Source organism: Lepisosteus oculatus, chromosome 5, assembly GCF_040954835.1.
Source record: "Lepisosteus oculatus isolate fLepOcu1 chromosome 5, fLepOcu1.hap2, whole genome shotgun sequence".
NCBI classification, from domain to species: domain Eukaryota; kingdom Metazoa; phylum Chordata; class Actinopteri; order Semionotiformes; family Lepisosteidae; genus Lepisosteus; species Lepisosteus oculatus.
Genome location: NC_090700.1, coordinates 40,907,648 through 40,932,316, shown reverse-complemented (window position 1 = coordinate 40,932,316; position 24,669 = coordinate 40,907,648). Strand labels below are relative to the sequence as shown.

Sequence of the window (24,669 nt, the reverse complement as noted above, 5' to 3'; positions counted from 1 at the left end):
CCTGGTATTCAGTGTGCGCTGTCAGGCACGCCGTCCTGCAGCACGAGGGACACGACTTCAGATGTGATTTATTGAACTCAGGTGAACCAGGCAGTCCGGTGCAGCAGTCTTCTCCAACTCCTCCCTCCCGCTGTGCCGATGCAGTTAAGTATGCTCCTCCTTCTCCTTGATCTACTTACCACTCCCTTTGAGAAACAATCGATTGCAACATCACTTTATATGAGGAGCGCAGCTGGCAGCACACAGAAAGATGCAGCAGAGGTGATGCATACACTGGCCAGGAAGAGAACAGTACATTTGTCTAAACTGCGCTTATAGCGGGACTGTATATTACTATAGTCACGCAGTGATGTCTCAATAACTTTCAGAATCACAATTCTAGTGATTTTAAAGTGATGGATTCATTTTACACAATGTCATAATTACAAAATTACAGTGACTAATGATTAAAAGGTTGAACCCTTTTAAAATTAAAAACAACTGAAACAAATCATTCATAGATATTTTATTTAAAAAAAGATATATACTTTTAGAATACACAGACAAAAAACCAACAACCCTTTTAAATACAATCTAAAAGAAATGAACATTTGTTTCTTTTTTAATACTTGGCAATTTCATTTCTTTTAAAACAATCTCCTATCTATATATCCTACAATGAGAATGTAGCATCAACATGCATGCTAAGAACGAAGATGGATAATGTATGCTTGTGTTCATAATTAATATATATTTATATATATATATCTCTTTACTTTCTCAGGTCCTCATAAAAAAAATCTATGCATCCTTGAATGCATTTGAACCATGTGACGGAACAAGATGTTGCTAGGCGATGCTTTACTAGGCCCTTCCATTGGCCACTCCTTGACAAGCTCCTCCCAGTTGCTTTTCAGCCAATGAGGGTCTTTGTTCTCTGGCCCAGTTTGAACGCCCCCCCCCCAGCCCCTCTCCCCCAACCAATCAGGTGGAATCATCCAGGCTGGCACTCTTCCTGTCTGAGCCTGTGCTGCACAGTCTGTCCATGATGCCCTGGAGCCCAGGCTGCACTATGCCCAGCAAAGGCCTCTTTGAAGGGTCTCCATTCCAACAAGCTTCCATCAGCTGCCAGCACTCCTCGTCAAATGTGGGCAAGCGTTCTGGTCTTGCTCCTGTAAAGACACAAAAAGCAATATAAATGCTTAGGTGAAAGGAACACTGATTTCTTCCTTACTGGGGCTTCTTCTTTTCATACGAGTAAAGGACAGTTTCCAAGTGTCCCTATGAACTTTTCCTCACTCACTGCGCCCAAAGATACTGCCACCTACCAAGTACTGTGCTTGAGATTATACTAGAGATTGACTTCCCACTGGTCAACAACAATCCCAACCAGCAGCCAGAAAGAACCAGTTCTTCAACTCAACCCTTTCACCTTCATCAGATGAGGACTGGAGGGCTGAGGCATCATTCTCTTGTTCTCTGAAGAGGAACTGGCCTCTCTGGAGAGTTCAGGCTTCTCCAGGGCAATGGCCCACGGTTGGACACTCTCCTGCTCACCTTTCTTGACATTGTTCCAAAGTTGGTCCTTGCTGGAGCACTTCTCAAAAGCCTCTGGCAACTTCACTGAGCCCGTGCACAGGTACCAGAACAGGATCCCAAAGGCATAGACATCCACAGAGTTGTCGTACTTCCCTGAAATGCAGAGTGGCTTTGAGCGCAGGCACCCCACAGTGCTAGAGAGCCAAGCCCCTTCTCATTGAGAGATGAGATTAAGAGCTCAGCTGGTGTTCAACACAATTATTGTCTTCAGACTAGATTAGCATAAGGATCTCAAGACCGAATGATTGTGAAAGCTTGTCCACTTTGTGACCTTATCAAGTCTCCCACTGATGCAGAATGCCACCTGTATTCTTTACATTTGCTTCAGTAAAAGAGGACCTCATGTGCCAGTTTGCAAGTTCTATAAGAGCTCAGCCTGGGAAGCCAGAAAAGGCCAGCAGGCTGTGTGGGTGGCACAAACTAACCTGTGAAGAGCTCTGGCGCCATGTGGATGGGGGTGCCCACGATGCTGCCTGACATCATGGCCTCAGGCTTACAGAAACCCAGATCCGTGATTTTTGCTCGGTTCTGCTTGTCAAGCTAAAGGAGAGGGAGTGATGATGAGTGTCCTTTTCCACACCATTATTTAAAATCAGCAGTGTGCACAAGCACCTCCATTTGACCCCGAACAAGAAGTCTGTTTCACAAGAGATCAAGTAGTGTTTTAACAGCAGCCGTCTTAACACTTTCTAACTGTTTATGGTACATATCGAAACTATTGGCAAGCTTTTCTAATAAAATTTATTGAATGCGTTTGTGTGGATTCTGGAAAGACACAAGTACAATTGAAACGTTCATTTTACCAAAACCTGCTGTCAAAAACAGTAAGAGGGAGGCGCAGAAATAAAGACATCCAGAGACTTGTGTTCGATCTCACACATTGCCCCTACTTATAAAGCTCCTCCATGTCCAGCTGGGTTCCTCTTGGATATGATCATTTTAAGAGCCAGCATGTTATAATATGACTGCACCAGATTTGTATCTGTTATTGGCTTATGAGCTCCATATAATTCAATCATATTATAATCATATGACTTTGCATGAATTTCTTACATGCTATGAGAAGGGCAGGCAGCCGCATTTCCAGATCAAAGCAGTTCAACAACTGAACAGTTGCGAACAGAAAAATGTTTTGTAAGTCTTGGATTAAAGGCTTAAGAAACATGGAAATTTAACAAATCACAGATTAATTTAATTTTTCTTTCTAATTAAAACTGAACAGATTTTTAATCATTTAAATTTGAGACACTAGCTGCATTTGATATTTTTGTGGCATGACTTTGATCGAGTTAAACCATTAAATACTCAAAACAGAAGTACTGAAACCATGTTAAATTAAATTTAATAAATGAACTGCAGAGACTCCACAGTTCCACAATCCTCTAGAATGAAAAACAACATTAGAGCTTCCAGTCTGTATCCGACAGCAATTTCTAAATTGACCCCTTGCCTCTGAAGCTGGGACTAATGATTGGTTCTTTCTGAGGGAGTGCTGAGACCAGTTCAGAGAGTCTGGCTAAGGAAAACAAGCCCAGTTACACACAGCACTGCACGGGACTCCAGGTCCTGATCAAGGACAACATCCTGCTTTTCTAATTGCACTTTAAACAGTGATGGAAAAAAGTTAGTGTCACTGGCTGAGGAACTGACCTCTCTTCCCTCCTCTGTAGTTGTCTCACGCTCTCTCCCTCTGTCCCTTAGAGGAACAAGACTCCAGCGGAACCCAATTCAGTCAAAAAGCACAAAAGCACTGACACCGGCAACCAACTGGCTGCTTCAGAATCAGAGATGAAACACAACTGAAGCTGTGCACAAGTATGGGAAGTGCAATTTAAACTCAGAACCTCTTTTACCACAAAGCGCTGCTGGACTATGGAACGAGTTACTCAGCCTTACTGCCGAAGCGGATACCCTAGCTTCTATCTGGGAAACACCTCGATGAGATCTTTGGATCATTTAGCTGCTAAAACTAAAATGAGCAGGATGAGAAGAATGGCCTCCTCTTTGTAAACACTTGGTTGTACCTCTCCCCTCTCTTACCAGCACGTTCTTCAGCTTGATGTCGCGGTGCAGCAGCCCCTGACTGTGTAGGAAGCGGATCCCCTCCACCACGTCCAGGGCGATCTGCAGCCTTTCCCTCAGAGACAGGCCCGCCTGTGGGGAGCGAGATAGGGAATGAGAGGAGGAAAAAGAAGAAGAGAGGGACTGAAAAGGAAAGTAAACGAGGCAAGAGGGAAGCAAGACCATAGCAAAAAAACCTGAATTGACTTTCCTGTGTCAGACTTGGAGATATTTCACCTTCAAATGTGTTTGTCTCTTTCTGATCGTTACTGTTTCTCTGTTACTGTAAATTATACTATTGCTTCAGTGCCATGCACAGGTGCCAGCGTGCGTGCACGAGTACAGTACCTTCAGTGCAGCATATGGATGGCAGCATGCATACACGAGTGCTGTACTGTTTTTGCAGTGTATGGGTGTCAGCGTTCGTGCATGAGTGCGGTACCTTCAGCGCAGTATATGGGTGGCAGCGTGCGAGCACAAGTGTCAGTACCTTCAGGACAGCGTACAGGTGGCAGAGTGTGTGCATGAGTGCAGTACCTTCAGTGCAGCATATGGGTGGCAGCGTGCGCGCACGAGTGCGGTAGCTTCAGTGCAGTGTACGGGTGGCAGCGTACGCGCACAAGTGCGGTAGCTTCAGTGCAGTGTACGGGTGGCAGCGTACGCGCACGAGTGCGGTAGCTTCAGTGCAGTGTACGGGTGGCAGCGTACGCGCACGAGTGCGGTAGCTTCAGTGCAACATGCGTGCACAAGTGCAGGACCAAGAGTGCAGCGTACAGGTGGCAGTGTGCGTGCACAAGAGCAGTAGCTTAAGTGTAGCATGCATGCACGAGTGCAGTACCTAGAATGCAGGGTACGGGTGGCAGCATGCGTGCACCAGTGCGGTAGCTTCAGTGCAGCGTGTATGCACAAGTGCAGTACCTAGAGTGCAGCGTACAGGTGGCAGCGTCTGTGCACGAGTAAGGTAACTTCAGTGCAGCATACGGGTGGCAGCATGCATGCACGAGTGTGGTACCTTCAGTGCAGCATACGTGCACGAGTGCGGTACCTTCAGCATATGGATGGCAACATGCATACATTAATTCTGTACTGTTTGTGCAGCGTGCGTTGCAGCGTACGGGTGGCAGTGTGGATGTACGAGTGCTGTACCTTCAGTCCCGTGTACAGGTCCCTGTGCAGTCGCTCCATGATGAGCAGAACCGCAATGCTGGATCCACCCCCATATGTGTGGTCAATAACAGAGCCATGGAGATCAACCAGCCGCTCGTGTTTCGGGAGGGACCTGGCAATGAGGAAGAGCAAAAAGGAGGGAGAGACAAATACAAATAAGCATAGACACTCAGACTTAGGACATCAGCTTCATCAACCTGACCACACCATAGAAAAACAAGCATTGCATTGTTTGCAGGATCTTCCATGTTACAATACAACAGGCAAAATCTACAAGTACTAACATAAAAAATAACATGAAAACTAACATTCACATCAAGAAGTCGTTCAGAAATTAAGAGATCAGGAAGATTTAATGCCACAGAGGACATGCTCTTCTGTAAAATTTCAAATACTGGCATCTATTCAATCTAATGCAAATCAATGAGATTTGCAATACCTCACAATCAATATACTGTACATCAAAATAGGAAATAAACTTGCTAAGAGAGTCATTATCCTTTGGAAATAAATCAAATGAAATAAAACTAAAATTAAAGTCGGAATGGCCTAGTACAACAAAGGGCTTCATTTATCACCACACTAAAGTTCATTCCATATGGATTAAGATTTTATTTATTGTGGATTTTCCATGTTTATGGGATAGGGAGCTCATTGTTAATGGATCATGTGCCTCCTTCAGCCACAATTTTGTATGACATCAAAATGTTAAGGACATTTCTTGATAAAAAGAAGTCCACGTCTAGGAGCTCAAAAGACCAACTTTTTCAGACACCAAATTTTTAGCTTTGTACAAAATGTCAGCACTCATCAAGTACATTTCTCTCACATCATAATGCGAAAAGCTACCGTAAGGATAGGCATCCCAATCCTGTCCTCACCAGTGTTAGTCAGCCTTCTTTCCAACTGCTCTCCTTTACTTGAATGAACTGGAAATTCACGTCATACATTTATCATCATTTCCAGATTTAAAGAAGCTGCAGATTTAGTGTTACGTATAAATTGTATTTACACTTGAATTATTAGCAGTTTTCCTAATTGTTCACTCAGCGAAAGGCTCAGTTAAATAAAGAGCTCTGCTGGATGAAAAACATCCAATATTGGAGCCACAAGGAATGAACTTGGCTTGTGGAATTGGGATTCTGTGTGACCAGCAGTCATCAGGGGCCAGATGAGTGATGTCAATCCCTCTCACCTGTGCCTCTGACAAGCTCAGTAACGGTCTTTCCCCACCTGGTGTAATGGAACTCCAGCGCCAGGTCATTCCAGTGCTTGTCATCAGGGGGGACTACGGATTTGAGGGCACAGGGGTAGTGACCCCCCCAGTTGTCACACAGGTAGACCACCCCATATTGCCCCCGGCCCAGCTCCTTGCCCAGCTTCGGCTTCCCTAAGACACGGAGCAAGGGGAGAGAAGGAAAGAGGAGAAGTTATGATGCAGCATTAGACTTGACAGCAAAGGGACACATGGCACCATGAGGTAACTATAATCCTGTTGGACACAGACTCTAGAGCGCAACTTTACAATTTCACATTAAAATATAAGGGAAATTAAAGCACTTTATAAAACGATCCAGTTGACTCTGCTGTTTTGAAAGGAATATTGCAATGGAGGCGATATAATAAGCAAAATAAGAAGAAATGTCAAAAATAAATACAAGTAATAGGTTTATTCCATGCTGAAAAAAAAGAAGAAAGAGAACACAACGTTTCGGCCGTGGAGCCTTCTTCAGGTGTCACCTGAAGAAGGCTCCACACCTGAAGAAGGCTCCACGGCCGAAACGTTGTGTTCTCTTTCTTCTTTTTTTCAGCATGGAATAAACCTATTACTTGTTCCTTTGCAGCCTACGCATGCTGACGCAGCTACCCACCTGAAAAATAAATACTATACTGACCGGCTGAAGGAACTGAACTCTATCAGTCTTGATCAGAGAGGATTACAATGAGACCCGATACAAGTAATTAAAAACCTTCAAGGCATCGACAAAGCCAACCCAATGGATTTCTTCAAAAGTGAAATACTAGAAAAAATACAAGGTAAACCAGGAGACACATCCTTACTCCTTCTTTACAAGCTTCCTTCAAGAAACAGCTGGCTGAGCTCCTCAAATCAATTAACCATGAGCTACCAAACAGGCCAGATGGACTGGATGGCCTCCCTCTTGTTTGTGACCTGTCTTGTGTTGTTCTGTACGATCTGACAATGCTTTTTTCTTGAGAGTTGCTCTTGATGGCCCCTCACCGTGCAGAAGGACGTCTCTCAGGGAGCGGCTCTCCAGCGACAGACGGGCGAGGCGGGGGGCGTGGTCCTTCCGCACGCGAAGCCACAGGTCCTCCGTCCTCTCAAGGCGGCCGGTGTGGCCTTCCTCCAGCTGCGTGGATACAGAGACAGCGGTCAGCTCACGCGGGCCCCGACGCCTGAGCCCACCTTCAACGAGGCTGGATTTGTAGAGCCTTATGTCAGCACCAGCTCCTGAATTATCATTTATACTAATTATTAAACCAGTTAACCCCCATTTCTGATTGGCGCAAGAGCAATCCTTGAGTCCAGGTACAGCCCAGAAGAAGAAAGCAGGCTTCAGTGTCGCAGTTAAATCCAATGCAAGCTCACAATTTGCTGGATTCACGCGACAAGTTCATTGTCTCATGTCTACCCCTTTACAGCAATGAGCCTGCTGTCCACATTGAAACATTGCAGAAGGAAATGACCACAGTTCAAACTGGTACTTCAAAGCCGTGCCGGATTCTCCAGTACAGGTCAGGAATAAAGATCAGACACTGAGGCGTTACTGGCTGCTATTCTGCCAATGTGGAGGTGTCCCTGTCACAGGGCTGGGTGTGTACCTGGCGCAGTGAAGCTGCAAAGGCCTCATGGGAGCTGTTGAGCCGTGTGCGGAACTGCGAGCAGATGCTCTTGGCCAGCTTGGCAGCACTCAGGCTCTCGATGGCATCCTGGGCCACCTTCCTCTTCCACTCCACAGTGATGGCAGGCGGATTCACCCATGTCAACCTCTGGATAATCTGCAATAGAGCAAAGAGTGAGAGAGATCAGGTTCACAGGGCACAGTGGATCTATTCATGAACAACTCCCTGTCTATCACATCCGAACCCATAAGTGCCCAACAATGAAACAAGTCAGATGGACCAAATGTCTGCCTGACATCTGTAAAGTCTTTGGTTCAATGAACTGAGCAATTTGCTTAAAAGGCCTATTTAACTCTTTAACCCCAGATTCTTAAAATGGCAGTGATTTAAAGAGTCCATTAAAACTGAATGGACTGTAGTCCAATCCTGAACCTTGCCTTAATCCTAATCCTGCTCAGTAACCTGCAAAGCAAAGGTCAGGTAAACACAGTACCAAACATACCGTTGAGGATTGAAACACAACACAAGTTTCAATGTTCCAAAGTAAGACAATCAAGATTAAATCACACAGCTGTGGATCTGCACAGCACCTTTCCTGTTGGGAGGTTGGTTTCAGGAAGTTCTTCAAATAGACTTTGACCAATATCCCAGCATTACTTTAGCTCTGCACCATATGAAGCAGATCCAAATTCCAACAACATTTTACAGAATATATAAGGAAGATGGGTCTGTAGCATGTTGTATTTGTGTACGTTTTTCCGTACCTGTTTGATCTGCTCCCATACCAGTCGCGTGACAGAGGAGCCCGAGTGGAAGGTCACCTCCACGTGATAAGCAGCGTTCAGGATCTGCAGGGAAAGAGGCACACAGCTGAGAACTCCACTTCCTTCCCCCTTTTCTCTTTCTTCTTCCGCATCTCTTTTTCCTTCACCCGTTTTAGGTGAGCTCTCTTGCTTTTCCTTTTACAGTGTGTAAGATCACACTGTCTGGCCTTCCACCTGCTCAAGCCCTACATCTCTTTATCTTAATGGTGGTACCCCAGATGACTATTCTGGGTATAGAAAGGCTCCTATGCTGTTGATTTGTCTAGGTGTCAGAGTCTGACCTTGAGTGTGACCCCCCTCCCTGCCTCTCTGACCCATCCCATCACCTGTTTCAGGTGGTTGGAGGTGATGTTGTGCGAGGAGGTGTCCATATGGGATTTCTCCAGGCTGCGCAGACAGCGCTCCAGTGTTCCCACAAAACTCTCCCGCAAGTAGTCCACTGAGCTGATGAGCTTGTTAGCCACAGCTTGGTTTAGCTGTAGCACGATCAGCTCCTGGATCTGACGGATGCACGACTTAATGTCCTTGGAGCTCACTGGCTCTCCGTTCGGAGGTACAATGATGTCTAAGAGTGAGAAAGAACAGCAGTTTTATTTCCCTGCAAGAGACAGGGTCTCACGGACACCACAAAGGAATATACAGCACAAAGCAATCACATTCACAAACCAGAAAATGTGCCATTTGCCACAGGACAGCTCTGAAGCTATAGAAACTCAGGGTTCAGAAAATTGCTAGTACCTGTGAGCAGGACCATGATCTCACCGAGTACAATCTGGACAGGTGACAGCAAGAGCCACAGATTATTTCATTATTTAATTTTCTTCTTTTTCATCCACATTCCAAACCCCCCACCTCTGACCAGCTCTCCAGCACTCTCTACCTGTGAACTCAAGGTTGGCCGCATCCTCTAGCAGCTCCTCCTTCATGCTGGCCAAAGTTTCCACGATCATGTCCTTCATCTCCTCCTGCTTGCGGTTGGCGATGCCCATCAGCGACTGGAAGAGCTCAGCCTCCTTGTCACGAGTGTACTCCAGGCGGCGGGGCGTGATCTGCAGGTCGCGCTGCATGTCAAAGGCCTGGTTGATGAAGAGGTCCAGGCAGCGGCAGTGCACACCATTCAGCAGGCTCGCCGCCTCCACCTGCTGGTTGTGGAGGACCAGGCGGGCAAAAGGAGCGAGCAGGCGAGGCAGGCGCTCAAACACTTCGCCGAGGACGCTCTGGGGCTTGGCGGCAGGAGCCTGTGTGGGGGCACCGCAGGAACAGTTGCCCACTGCACTGCTGAGGAAGCCCAGGGAGAGGAGCTGTGCCTGGAGGGGGCTCCTCTCCCGGTCTCTCTCTCTCTCCATGACTCCCTTGCTTGGCAGGTCAGGGGGCAGCTCCGTGAGGGGACAGGGGGGCGGGGAGTCACTGGGCACGCGGATGAAGCAGATGGCAAAGGGAACAGTTTCTCGGACACTCCGCAAGTCCTCCACCTGCGCGAGGGAGAGTGTGTCCTGGTTTATGGCGTACAGCAGGATGGGCACCACGCCCCGCAGGCACTCCTCCAGCGCCTCCTCCAGGGGCTGCACACTGGGGCACGGCACCACCAGAATCTTGCACTCCTGCCCAGGGAGAGAGGAGAGGTGTGAGGTAGAACGCAGTGCCATGGCTCACTAACAGCAGCTCCAGGCTAACTTGGCGTTCGCCACACCCCACACAAACTCGAACAGGGCAGCTGAATTGATAAATTAATAAAGCACTGGTATTAAATTAAATTAGACCCTCTGAAAACTTATAATTGAATTAAGATTAATTACGCCACTTAGGCCCTCTCTCAATGGATTGAGTCTTCTCAGCAGTATTTTTAGCAGCTCTTTTAGGGCCTCACAGGATCCGACAGGACTCCCTTCAAAAGATGAGGACAGGATGTCCCTTGGGGAACAGGGGCTGCTTCAGAGGGACCCCCCTTTCCCAAACAATTTAAGTCTTCGGCTTCAGCTGCATACATCTACTGACAAGCTGTAATGACACAAATATTATATAGCTCCACATATTGGCTGACAGAATCTCATAGATGGCACTGTTACATTTTGAAAGAGTTTACAGCCCTCTGCACCAGTCAAGCATCTAACCAATGAATCTACAACCGAATCTTCCAGAAATGACTTATTCACTCATGTGCACACCGACCAAGAAAAGTTGTTAATTTTGCGTCTCACCACCTCAAAATATAATTCAATCAAGATTTAAATCTCAAATTAGAGCTTAATATTAAAGGGAGCCTTTAACATCAAGAATCTTGCAATCACGAAATCGGAGGCGCACCCTATAGAAAAACAGACATTCAGTTCAGAAATGTACACACTAAACGCCAACACACAGGCGAACTGAGGCAAAAGCTGTGACTCTCTGGGGCCAGCTTCAAAGCCCAGAGATCTAAACCTCTCCAACCAGCCCAGCCATGAGGCTCTCGACTTTGGAGAGTCATGGGACCCCTGGAGCACAAGGCAGCGCAGAGGAATCCCGACAGACGTCACTTGTCCGACCTCTGACCCCGACATGAGCCAGAGGAAAACGAAGAAAGACAAAGTAGGAGGGCTGTGCTAAGACAGAAACAGAGCCAGTAAAAAGGGCTGAGGGAAACCAAGACAGATTGTGAAAGACAGGAGGAGAGTAAGATGGAGAACAGAGAAAAGGAGAATTAAAGGGTGGCAGATATCAGAGAAGAAGAAAGGGATACTGATATGATGACTCACTTGCACTGCATGTAAACAAAAGAGACAGCCAGTGCCGTCTCTAGGCGACGGGAGCTGCAGGCGACTGTTTGGTCGTTGCAGAGCGAGTGAGACGCTGCCAACTTTTAAGCAAAAGCAAAACTCAGAGATAAAAAAAATTATTCCAAGGCAATAAAGGCAAAATAAACTGCTGGACTCCTGAAGAGATCTAGAGAGCTCCTGTAATATGATTAAAAAAATGGCTGTGTAAGCCTGAGTACTCTTTCTATCCTTTAGAGGCAAGACATTTATTTTAAAAAATCACAACCACACTGCAGGGATGGTACACTGCCAGGTTTATCCTCTAGTTTCATAATATCATATTTCTATTTGACATGGGTAATATATACCCATTTCAGAATACAGCTTGTCAGTAAGGGATAAATTCACAGGAGCTGTGCTAGTCACCACAAACAGCCCAAGCAGAGAGAAGAGCAAAACAAAAACAAATTACCACAAATCAAAAGTATAAAAAAGCTACTTCAAAAGTCAAACTAGTCTTCCATGAATGGATAATCTTAACAAGAAACCTTCAGTTATTTTTCAAGCTCCTGCATAACCATACACTGCAAGAGAAGGGGGAGTTGCTTTGCTGCCCTATTAAAAAAATAATTAGCAAGTTCCTGCTTTAAGCTGCAAATTCCAAAAATAGCCCCTCTCCCAGAGAGGCGGCCAGTTTGTCATGCCCCTGTGAATTGAGCAGGGGGCTGGGGAGAAAAGAAAAACAGGGCAAAACAAACAAAGCTTGTTCTCCACACCTCTATGTGTAAAACGCACCCTTAAGACCCTGCAGCAGTGGGTGCATGGGTGCCAGGGCCTCTCTAACAGCCGGGTCAGTCCGCGAGGGACATGTGACAGGACACAGGCAGGCTAAGCCCCCCACTAGGATAACTGGGTCCCTCTGGCTGCCTGGAAGAGCTTCCCCAGGGATAATCCTCTCTCTGGGAAAGCAGCTCACACCCCACAGCTCATCCAGGGGGATAAGAAGGTATGCAGAGCTGTGGAAATCTGACAGTGCTGATTTACACACATCATAAACTGACAGATAAGGCAGTTGTAAAGAGCTAGAAACATTACAGCTAATATCCGCTTTCTCCCATCTCTTCCCACAGTTAACTCAGGAGTAACTCAGGACCAAGAATGCAGACAATACAGTGTCTAGCACTGCGCTATGGCCCACCAAGCAAGGCTTCCTGTTCATCGTTCTTCTTCAGTTTTATCCTCATGCACTTTACATACAAGGAAAGCTGATCTAAGAAACTACTCCATTTCAAGACTGTTCTTTTTTGCTTTTAAAGCAGTGAAAATTTCAGACCAAAGGATCCACAGGCAGCTCATCTGGACCAGCAGCCTGCTCAGTGCTGTGCAACAGATGTCCTGTGGAAGAACAGGCCACCGGCATGCAATCGGAGTGGAGACGCCCAGTGTGATCAGCCAGTCTTTGAGGCTCAATCACAACTGAGCTCTCTCTGTGACAAACCTTACTTCAACAGCAAATACAAATACCCTGAATTAAGATGTAAGATGCTGTTCCTTACTCTGCTAAATTAAAAAAAGTCTTTGTCTTTTCTTCCTAATGTGAAGTTCCCAATTCTGGAGATAAAGTGCTTTGAATTACTCATTTATGTCGCCAGACAACTGATAAAGCAGCCCTTTGAAGGAGGAGGAGAATCAGAGTGAATAAACCCCCAGGAAGACACTGGTCCCAGGACACCCAGGAGAGAAGGAAAGACAGGAAATTAACATAATCAAGCCAATGAAATAGAAATGAAAGTGAGTTTTAAACCTTGGGACAAGTGCTCTTTCAATGAAGCATCTTGGCAGCCCTGAGGCCACAGGCCGAGCTGCCCCTGAGCTCTCCACCGCTTGGCAGGTCTCGCCACGCCCACAGTCCCGCCAACGCAACAGAACCTCCCACAGCAACGGCTTGACATGGCGTGAGGCGTGCTCAAGGACATAAACCAGGACTGAGACACAGGTAAGCCTTTCCAAGTCAACAATTAATTGTTGCAGTAATGCAAGATATTGGGATTCCATCTCTGGAACTCCATCTGGAGACCCTGTGGTCTAGAAATCCTGTTATACTGGACTGCCCCCTACCTGCAGCAGCTGGTGGTGCAGTGTGACCTCCAGCTCGGCCTGCCGGTGGGCAGGGTCCTGGCATTCCTCCTGGATCTCCAGGTCCTCCTGTGGCACAGTGTCCCAGCGCCCGCGGTGCCCCGCCAGCTGATGCACAAGTTCGTACTGATCTGGCAGAGCCAGGCTGAGCCGTGTCTGTCGCCCATGCGTGAAGCGCAGCCGCCGCCTCTTGCAGCCACCCGCCCCTCCACAGCCTCCGCTCTCTGGCCCCGTGGGCAGCAGGCGCTCCCCCAGCAGGCAGTTCACCAGCTGGTAACGGGCACCACAGTCCTGCCCAAGGATGACAATGTAGGGGGTGCAGCCAACACTGGCTTGGAGGAACTCCTCCTCATGGCTGGGGAAGGAGATGCAGCCTAGCTGCCCTGCAGATAGAGGAGGCATGGATGAAAAGAAAAATAAAATTAAAGAGGGGGGAAAAAAGGAAAAATAAAATTATAGCAAGCCTTACATGCTGGGTTTTCCTTGTCACGTTTCAGCTCTACTCTCGCACTGCAAGAGAGGATTATTATCTTACTTATTATCTGTTTTCCAGTCTCTGCAGGTTCAGTGTCGAACTGGTTACACTCTGCCCTATTCCTGCTGCTCTCTACTTCCATGGCACCAACATGCAGTCTAACAATTAGTAAAGCTAGAGGGAGAAAAATCACATTTTGAAAAACATACTGTATGAAGAAGTAGCATACTGCACACAGATATGAAACATGATACTAAGGTACTGTGCACTGCACCGTCTGCACAGCCCTGGGAATCAGCCCCATTCCCTCATCTTGTATTCACACTTGCCTGACGGTTTCCCAGTTTTCCTCTCCCCGTGGATATCCCACCAAGTCTTTAAAATCTACTGTTCGATCCTGCTGCTTCCTGTACCACCCAGCACTGAGGGACTCTCGTCCCTGTCAGGGCCACAGCTCCTCAAAGCCCACACCAGCAGGACAGGGCACGTGACTGCTCATGCAATACCCTGGGGCATTTTTACAACCTCGCCATCACAGGAGCTGGGAGGAAGATGGGAGATTCCAAACCAGGTGATCCAGGGTAGAATAAAAACCCAACATGCACTTGGTGCACACCCAGACCCCAACAACTAAACTTTCCCCTCCTGAACCCAGCACCTGGGCACACAGGGGAAAACAGGCTCAACCACTAGGGGCTAAACTAAACCAATTAGTGTGCACGCACACGTTTTATTTCAGAGCAGCAACAGTCAATCACTCCCTTTGGTCACTAAAACTATGTTTATTGGGCTGAAGACTGAGGAAATTATAGGGCTGGTGCTGCAGAGCAGGCAGAAGCACATTCTCAGCTTAAGAAACAGGCTCGCAAAGCCTGACAGAAACGAAGAAGCTCAGTAAGAGAGGCAAGGTGTGGGCATGTGTTCTGCGCCACCATGCAAGACAGCTGCAGGAAGAGAAATGAGGGACTCATCGGAGCAGAGGTGTCACACAGACAAGCCAGTCACAACGTAAACACAGTTGCTCAGAGAACCTGAAACCCATCCAGACAAGCTTCACTCTCAAGGCAGCAAGTTTCCTTCTGCAACTCTGCTGCACACTCCACCCCCACCCCACCTCTGCCTTGGGGAGAAATCAAAGAGTTGGAGTAAACTCCTCTCCTTGAAGCTGCTCGTTAAATAATGCTTGAGAGACTGACTGTGAATTCAAACAAATTTGAAAAACAAAACTCAAACCCCTCATTCTGTAGGGTTACTATGTTTTGTAACCCCGGACAGATAAAAGAAAATCTGCTCCATAGCTTTATTACAGAAAAACGTTTGTGAATAAATGACTCACTACCACCTAACATAGCAAGCAATTTCAAAAGTGTAAAACAAAATATTAAACCCTTCTCCCTGAGGAAAGGCAGCCAAACAAAAGGTATCAGACGTTTTATTATTACCCCAGCACGATATGCCAATGGAAAACAGACGCTGAACAGTCTGCGCTGAAGCACGTGGAGAGATAGAGACAGTGATTCAGAGACGGGCCCAGGAGTGTCACTGCAGCAAAACCAGGCAGCAGGCTGTGGGCTCAGGCTGAGCTGAGATTCCTGACATCTCTCAGTTAACAACAGGAAGCTAAGTGGCTGCCTGGGCCAGGAGGAGCTGTGCTAATCAGAGCTGCTGAGTCATGATCCACTGCAGTTATACAACATGACAAAGAACAGGCAGTGGTCACAGGGCTCTCTCTCTCTGGGCCTAGGCTAGGTCCTATCACATGCAAGAATATCGGATGCATTGTGAAGCCAGACAAAATTTTAAAATCAGCCATTGGGTGTTGAATCAGCAATAGGTACCGAGTGCTTCTAAAACTGAACAGCAGCTGTTCTAATGCACAGGCCGGTTTCTGCACAGTTACCATGCTCAGCCACACAAGGCACAGAGAAATGCAGCGCTTCTACAATGTAACCTGTAAGCAGCCAGTGGATAAACTCGTCCGCCTACAGCAGGCTCTCTTTTCCTTGATCTAAAGCCATTTAGAAAAGAACAATTAAGTGCGCACAACTCTACAGATGACTCACTCTCTAAACATTAACTGGGATTTACAACCAAAAAGACATTAAAATAATTATCCACTGAATTTCAGTCTATGTGCAGGGCAAGGATCAGGGAATATCAGGCAAATCGGCCGTTATGTTTTAACTAAAATCTCTAGGAAAAATTTGACTAGGAAAGGTTTGATAAGTTTTTCACATTTGCATACTTAGTGATGCACAAAAGAAAACACTCAGGTCTAATGAATGTAAGTATCTTAAACATTGATATCAAAGCCACATCGCAGAAAAAAACTGTTCAAAACAATATGCACTTCCAGAATGAAAACCGTACTAGGTTAATAAGATAATAGATAATAAAGATTAATAAGATCTCCCAGAGCACTAACACAATCCTGGCAGCACCGACACACAGATGATCTGCTAACTAATCCTCTGGACAGAGAGCCACTCTTCCTGCGCAGCAAACTGGCCAAGCTCGGTCAATCCCAGTTGTTACCAACACTTGTGCACAGCTGGCAATGGCACTGGTAAGAATTCAGTTCAGGAGCAAATGCTGGACATAAGAGAGCAACTGAGAGCCAGCATCTCCAGGCGGACCTGAACAAGGGGGGCTCCAGTCATGTGATGAGCAGACAAGTGGGATTCCTTTTTCCTGGAGCTGGTCGTGCTGAAGCCACTGCAGTCAGACAGTGATGACACAGGTCCTGGGTCAGTGTGGCCACTCCACGCCGGCCAAGACATGACCTGCCCCTCTTGGAGCTGGTCTCCTGGTTCCTCCGGACTCGCCCCCTGTTTCCTAGAGCAGAACCCTCTGAATCATTGTTCCCTGGGCAAATTCTCTCAGACAAGCCCTACTCACCCACGCCGATAGTAACCAAGCAATCTTCATTGCTCAAGCAGAACATGGTAAACCTGCAATAAAGTTATGCCTGTCTGAACACCTAGGGATACACGTTCTTCATCAAATCATACTGGCAAGTTGAAGTCATCTAACAAACATAACAAAGGCTTCAAAAAGGAGGTGGCTATTTGGTCTGTCTTGCTCCTTTGGTAGATGAGAAGCCACGGGAATCTGAACTTCCATTCAGCCATTTCCATTCAAGGATCCCTGAGCCTGCGCCTCCACCACCCGGCTAAATACAAACGACTCTTTGTGCAAGACAGCATTTCCTATTCTCTCCCCTACACAAATTCTCTTTTATACTCCAACTGTGGACCCATGTCCTGGTTTCACTACCTGCGCCGCTTGGGGTTTTATACACCTGGAACACATTTCTCCATCTCATGCAACCAGGAATTAGGAGTGTTGCTCATCTTTTTCTAAGACATTTCTAAGCTTACATCATCCCTTTTGTGGAATAGTATCTAAAACGGAGAGGAGTGTTCTAAGTGAAGTCTTACTAATGCTTAATGCTTCATAAATATTACTCTGGCATCTTGTTTTATTGCTGTCCCACATTGTTTTCAGGAGGACATAGAAGCAGCTACATTAACACCTAGATAGCAGCTTCCTGTAGTCCACAACTGCCAACCAATAAGTTCACCTATCAGTATTACATTTAATTTGCCAAGTGTCTGTCTGCTCCACCGCTTTGTAGTTCCTTTGCTGACCCATTTGTCACTATCCCTGTTTTGTATCACGTACAAATTCAAATACTATGCTAGCTAAACCAGACGTGAAAACATTAAAGGAAATCAGGAAGAGCAACTGGCCTAAAACAGATCCTCTGGTACACCACACCCCGTTCCAGGTTCTGCACATTAAGATGATGTGGTGTAGTCTCCTGCTTCCTGATTTATTATTAATCCCACATTGTTGTACTTTCTTTTACTATGTGTCATGAAATCACAGCAATCACTCCCAAGAAATGATACTACTATCAACAAACCTATTTGCCCATACTGAAAATGAAAATGGCATTCTGCATGCATCAGCTGCTGATGTGAATGCTGACTGCCCCTTTGATGTTAAATGCAGACTGGTGTTCCTCTTGTTCATCAGTATCAAGGTATAGAGGGATTATTGGACCACAGAAAAACTGAACCAGATAACAGGAGACAAAAAGGGGCCAGGGAGAAGAGCTCACACAACAGCTACACGAAGTCAGAATTCAGCTACATGGGAACAGTCAAAGACCGTAGCCGGTGGATCTAAGGAAGGCCTTCATCAAGGAGTGGATCAAGGGCATCTTAAACAAGGGCATGAATGACGTTCCATATTCTTCTAAATCTCTTTGAGAGGCTGAACATAGGAACGCCCTGAGGAAGCTTGCTTAGAAACATTACTGTTCCAATCAGGATATATGAAGCCTTTTCTGGGGCAAGGATGCGAACAGAACGATTAACTTTCCAGATCAGCCAGTGTGGGAGAGGGAGAGCCAAGCACAAGGGAAGACCGTGAGGAGTGCCAAACCAAAACTGCTGTCAGCAAGGGTTTTTTATGTGCGAGACAAACCTGCAAAAAGCCCTCTCTCACTCCACTAATGACAAGGCAAGGCCTCTGGTTAACAGCGTCTTTTCTCCACATTCAGCATGCTGGGACAGAGACCCAGTCCGGGCACAGCACTCTGAACAGAGCAAGCCTTGTGCTCTCTGAAACTGGTGACTCACAGCGATTTCATGGTATCAGTTCAGCTGGTACAGAGCAAGCCTGCTGCTTCCCAGACGCCTCTCACTGACCGCACTCTGCTTCCAGCACAGAGAAGCCCTTTCCCTCACTTCCACACCTGCACAGACACCCAATCCCTTCTGAAGACTCCTCTCCCACACACAGCATCTCAGAATGGCTCCCAGCTACAGGCCCAGTACTCCGGTAGTCTGCCAGCACCTCTTCACATGCACTATCCCCACCCCATCCTCTGGCTCTCTTTCCATAGGTTTCATCTGCTGCACCTTTTATAGAAGAGCTACAGCCACTGCAGGATTGAACAAACGAGTCCCCTGGAAGTTTGTGTGCACTCAACCTTACTCCAAGTACATTTCAAATTCCATTTCTAACTGAATAAACTGGCCAATTACACAAGCGGTACAACTTCTATTTTATCATCATGAAGGAGGCAGAAGCCTGTAAGGAGACCTTCAAGAGTGAAATTCTTTACAATCGCAGCAAACGCTAATCAGGGAAAAATAACTGCCAGATATGCAACAAGATAAAAAGTTGCTAAAACACACAACCCTCTGATGCATTTTATTAGTATATTCTCCAACCTTCAAAACTGTGCGATGCATCTGTCATGAGCACTTGGCAGTTCCAATGAATAACAAACCCCCTGCCTTTGTTTGCCAGACTGTCACTCCTTCACACCTCGGCAAGAGATGACCACCTGAGTTTGAGCCAATTCCTTGACTCTACAGGGGTGTGAGCCACAGATCTCATCCTGATGAACAAGGGCTTCACAGAGGACACACCTCTGGCTAAAGATTGAACAGTGTTTAAAATGGATTTAAAATGTTTCTCTAAGCATTCACGATTTTTATGACAAATTTGAGTACAGCTGCAGAGTTTGCACCTACCTGTAAATGAAAGCCCTTTTGTATTTGACCCCAAGTGTGCATCAATAAAACACACTGACATTACCCAACTCTAGGAAATGCAGAGACACCTGCATCTTCCCCATTAATTAAAACATTGACCCATTTATGAATCCATTCATTCCTTCAACCAAATTATCTTTAGCAGGAGGCATTGAGCCTATCCCTAACCCTAACCCACAGGCACAGGGTACAAAACATGACTGCACCCTGTGAGCCCAAGGGCTGTGAAGCATCATTGCTAACTGCCACCCCACTGTCACGCAAACTAACAAAGACTTCAATATACTGCAGTATTGCAGGCTTTTCATACATTCTCACCTTTTTAACTTTTTGGAATTAGTAAAGCTGTGAATTAGTTCCAAGGTGGTGGTGGTTTAAAATTAAACTAAAAACCTGATTTTTGTGAACCAGCCTTTTAAACATATTTTATTCTCTTCTGTGTTCTAACAGTTTTCTCTCCCCCCCCCACACACTCTGTTCCTAAATTTAGTTTTACCACCAGCTTTAGTTTGTTCCACTCTAGTATATTCATTGGACTATACTGATGGGCGTCCAGAGATCCGACAGGTGGCCACTGAGGAAAGATCCCAAAATGATGTCCAGCAGGGATGACAAACAGAGCCCTTCTCTGGGGTGATAAGTGAGTACACAGCTTAGCTGCAGGCACACTTAGAAAAGTTGAGCTGGAACAGCAATCAGCCTCTACAAGTAGCCTTTATAAGTTCTTTGCAATCACCGGGCAATTGTCACTGACCACAGCATTTGCTAATCAGGCAAGGAGTGAGGTAATATGTCAACAGCATGATTAACACTTTCCTAACCTTTGGATCTTTATGATCACTTCTGTTTGTACACAAGGCACCCAAGCCACTCAAGAGAAGCATCTGTCTCCAACCACAACTCTTTTAAAAGCAAGAACTGGAGCCATCGCTGTTGAACAAGTATGCATCCATCAGACACAGTGCCCTTTCCTAACACAGCAAGTTCCTTGTTGTTAAAAAAAAATTCACTGCTGGGGACAAACTTTGGATTTCAGCAGTAGCTCAGAAAAGCACTAAAGCCCAAACTGGCACCAATTGCCACCCTTTTCGCAGGCCGGCGCAGAGCCATGCCAGCTCACCGGAGACGCGGCTGATTCAAGTGGTGCAGGGAGCCGAACACAAGGGCCTCTGTGTGCCGAGGCTGCCAGCGCAAACTGAGCTCTGGGTCCAACCACAGCCGCCTGGGCCACCCTCTGCCCTGGCACCCCTCTCACTGCTACTGGGCTTTGTCAATTCACCACATTCATCATCGGCTAAAGTGCAGACACGCCTGCTGCTCCAGGTGACCCTGAAGGTGCAGAAAGAGAGCTCGAAGCACAGCAACCTGCACCACGAAATACAGAGGACCAGGGTCTGAAGAGGAGAAATAACAATCATAACAATACCCGCTTTCCAAAATTCAGGCTCTTTGGCTTTAATTCTACAGATCCGGTTTCATGGTGTGAGAAAATTATACTTGCAAAAATCCTGACTTCATAAATCTGTATGCGTAAATCTCAAAGAGAGGGATATTACAGGAGCTCCTTTAAAAGGTCTCTCTTTGAACTTCTCAGTGAAGATGTAGCCTGGGAGATCCAGGGTTTAGGAAAGCAAGGTAAACACCGTGCCTGCATCCAATGACCCGAACTGGTGACGCAGCCTCAGCCTCTCTCGACGAGAGGCAGCAGAGGCCTGGTTCGTGACATTGCCTCGATACCGCAAACCTGCTCTCATCCCCATGGCACTCCGGGCTTCCATCACTCACTTCTTAAACGCTTTCCTTACACAACAACAGTCGAGCCAAAGCCCTGAACAACTATACACACTGAATGAATTATTAATGGACGTTCTCCGTCATCCTCTCCTTGAAGACTTGATGATACCAGCACGACACCGAAACAAAAATTTAATTTTTCCAGTGCTCCAAGACCTTTCCTTTCCCCTAGAGGAGGTGGCTGAAGGACGAGCTTCATTTCCTTTTGGTGGCGCAGTGGTTTCACATGAAAAAGTCAGCAGAAGAGAAAAAGATCCTTTTTTCTGTGAAAATCCTCACCTCCCCCTTTAGGCTGCAAAACAACCCACACGTGTCTGTGAACGAATTAGCTGAGAGTTGCACAATGTACAGAGGTCTCCCTCCTCACAGCCCCTAATCCGTCCTGCGGGCTCCTTTTCCAAATCCCCCTCGTCCGTCTGCAACTGCAGGCCTGTCGGAAGCCTGTGTCTGTGTGCATTTCACATAACACTTTCACAAAGCTCTGGCTAACCACTGCTCTCATCCAAGCGCCGCCTGCAACATCATTGGCTGTTAACCATAAAAGTCAAAAGATTTTACTGGTCTTTTACCATTCTGAAAGCGATTTAGGAATTATCTCACCTCATGCATCTATACAGTAGGACAGACAATTAATGCTGATGTCCAGCATTACACTAGAACAGCTGCCTGCCTCTTTCCAAACCAACTTCACCTGCTTATTCACTATAAGACCAAATTCCACACCAGCCCAACCCACACCGCCTCCTTCTCCAACAAACAACATCTGGAGTGTGCTTTTATTCTGATCCCTGCTACTGCATTATGCCAATACTGGCCAATTTTTAGAATCTTAACTTTTCTTTCAAAATAGAGCACAAAGAGCTTATTAAATTTCAGTATTTTTCTTTGTAGAGGGTCCTGTGTTGACACTGCAGGCCGCGCAAACAGATAAGCACACTATCCTGGATTCACTGGGGGTACCACAAGGCAAAATGATTTCTCAAGCACTAAGGGTTCATAAAAAGCCAGCAAGTTCATCCTCGGGTCAATACAATTTGGCCAGTATAAGGGTAAATTAAGACAAATGAAATAAAGGGACATACTCAGATTGGGCACCTTTTCATTTTTATCCTCTGTCCAAACTATCCAGATGGGAGCACTGGGCTTGAAGAAGCTGCCTATGAAATAGATGAATTGTTGTGAACCGATAAAAAAGGCCAACAGTGTTAGGATACATTATTAGATGTATAGGATTCAGGCTTCAATCAAAGAATTATGTTCAGAAGAGCTGTAAAACCATACTTCGAAAACTCTACATAAATTTGCTCACCAAGTCGCAAAATGACACTGCTTCTGTGGCATCAACCCAGAGAACAGTGACTACATACATTTTCTGACTTAAAAAAGAAAGGCTGAAAATGTATGTAGTCAGGCTGGTAGGCTGAAAGAACTTCTTTAGTCTTGAACAGAGAAAACTACTACGGGACCTGTATTAAGGGCACTGTATTCAAAATCCTCAAAGGCATGGACAAAATCCAGCGAACTTCAAAGGCAATGATGAATCTTGAACCGGAGGGCAAGAGAGTGAGAACTACAGGGAAGTGCATTTAGAACAGGAGGCCCATCTTTACACAAAGGGTTGTGGTAGTGTGGAACAAGCTATACTGCCATATTGTCAAAGCCTATTCCATGGTTTCTGCCTGGTTCGTCAGGACTCTCTGATCAATTGGCTATTACCAACCTTACGGGTCTAATACACGCCTCTCGGTTGCAACCTTTTATGCAAGCTGTGTTGTGTTCTGGGGTGACCGCTTACCTGCCTCCGGTGCAGGGGTGTCCGAGCTCGGAGCTGCGGCGCAGGCGTTGCTGTAGTTCTGTTTCATCTCCCGAAAGAACTTGTTGGTCTCTTTAAGGTTCTTCTTCAGCAAGATGGAGTTCTTGTTGTAGTTGCTGAAGATACGAGTCAGCTCCCGGGCCATAGGGGTAACTTTCTGCCCGGTCCCCGTACCGGTACCGCCACCGCCGGTTCCGTCCATGACTTGTGCCCGATGGCGATGGTGCCTGCAGGGCTCCAAAAGCGAAGAGCAGGCCAGTGCCCCCCTCTTCCTCGGTGATCACGTCCGTACCCTAATACTTATATAATCCAACCTAGACGGTCAAAACACCCTAATTTCGTAACGGTGTTAAACTGTTAATCTCCATGCACACGGGAATTAATGAGGGATGTGTGGTGGTGGTGGTTGGGGGGAGTATTAGTGTGTTAATGTTCAGTGTAGTGTGTAGCTATTCTAGCAACTCGAGTATAGGAGCCGAAAAAAAATAACGTTATTCATCTAAATCTGGATACGAAATACGATTTACAATTAAAAAAGACTAAGGACAGAAACAAAAAGCGGTTATGTAGGGAGTTTTGTAACGTCCCCAAACACCGATATCGTACGACTCTCTCAAATCCCCTTACTGTGGGGGCGGCAGGTCGGTCAGGATGGCCCCGCACCCGACCCGCAGTCCACCCGGGAGCGGCCAAGGCCCCAGCAATGCCCGGCGCTTTCCCCGAGGTACCCCGCCCGCTGTCTGATCTCTCTAGCGGAGAACTGTCCGGGTGCTCCGGGGCAGCGCCGCCCAATCCCGGCACCAGGGAGGTCAGGGCGCAGACACTCCGACAGAGGCGTCCCGGTGCACTCGGGAGCCGCAAAGCGGCGGTCTGAGCAGCACCTCGCCGAGGGAAGCAAGCGAGCAGCCGAAGAAAAGCCTTGGTCCTTCCAGGTGCCGTGTGTGCCAAATAACGCTACCAACGGCAGTTAAGCGCATCCAATGAGGCAGGACGCAGTTAATCATCAGACCTGGGCGACTTGTCTGCGGGCATGCCGGCAGGGCGAAGCGTTTTCCGAAGCGCCAAAGCCAAGGCTGCCGGAGCCGAGCGCCTGCAGCCGCCCGAGGGAACAGCCAGCTCCTGCCGCAGCCCAGAGCTGGAGCCGAGCAGCGCCGCGGCTGTTTCAACAAAGGAGAAGACGGGAGAGGCAAGCAAACATGACTCCCCCGGACATGTATGGCACGCAGTTTCCTCGGAGTGAGTTTTCCAGCACAGAAAGCTCCGATTCCCAGAAAAGTAACTGTGTACTCGCGGAAAATTGCTCTAGAAAGGGGTAAATCTCGGATCAGACATGAACAAACAATCCGCAGTGCGCCGGGGAGGGATCTTTCATAGGGGCAGACGCGCAACAGGGCAGCCTGGGATTTGTAGTCCGGTAAAGGATCAATTGCTGAAAAACAATGCAGATTTTGTGCTGGAGATTATGCGATGCCTGGTCGGATTACCTAGTTTATATATTCTTATTAACATGCATACTTAATCGTAAATTAAGAAAATCTGTCACAAAAGGCTCAGGAAAATGCCCAGCCTGGAACGGCAGGACAAAACTACACATAACCACGAAGTGTTTGTTATTACCAAAGCCCTGTTAAAGACATCCTGCGTGTGG

The 24,669-nt window shown here is 46.8% G+C and overlaps 1 protein-coding gene across 2 annotated transcripts; it reads right to left on the bottom strand.

Annotated features, from left to right (window-relative positions):
• Positions 1-490: 490 nt before the first annotated feature.
• Positions 491-24,517, bottom strand: dstyk (dual serine/threonine and tyrosine protein kinase). Of its 2 annotated transcripts, none has more exons than XM_015342762.2 (13): positions 23,004-24,517; positions 13,349-13,749; positions 9,376-10,096; positions 8,822-9,060; positions 8,436-8,519; positions 7,651-7,827; positions 7,049-7,178; positions 6,040-6,196; positions 4,786-4,918; positions 3,619-3,732; positions 2,004-2,118; positions 1,537-1,671; positions 491-1,151 (listed from the first exon to the last, which is right to left on the bottom strand). In XM_015342762.2, exons 1-13 carry the CDS (start codon positions 23,221-23,223, stop codon positions 964-966), a joined length of 2,814 nt encoding a protein of 937 aa, XP_015198248.1. In that variant the 5' UTR covers positions 23,224-24,517; the 3' UTR covers positions 491-963. The 2 variants fall into 2 exon arrangements, with proteins under 2 accessions (XP_015198248.1, XP_015198249.2); XM_015342763.2 differs by lacking the exon at positions 23,004-24,517 and adding an exon at positions 13,902-14,434.
• Positions 24,518-24,669: the final 152 nt, after the last annotated feature.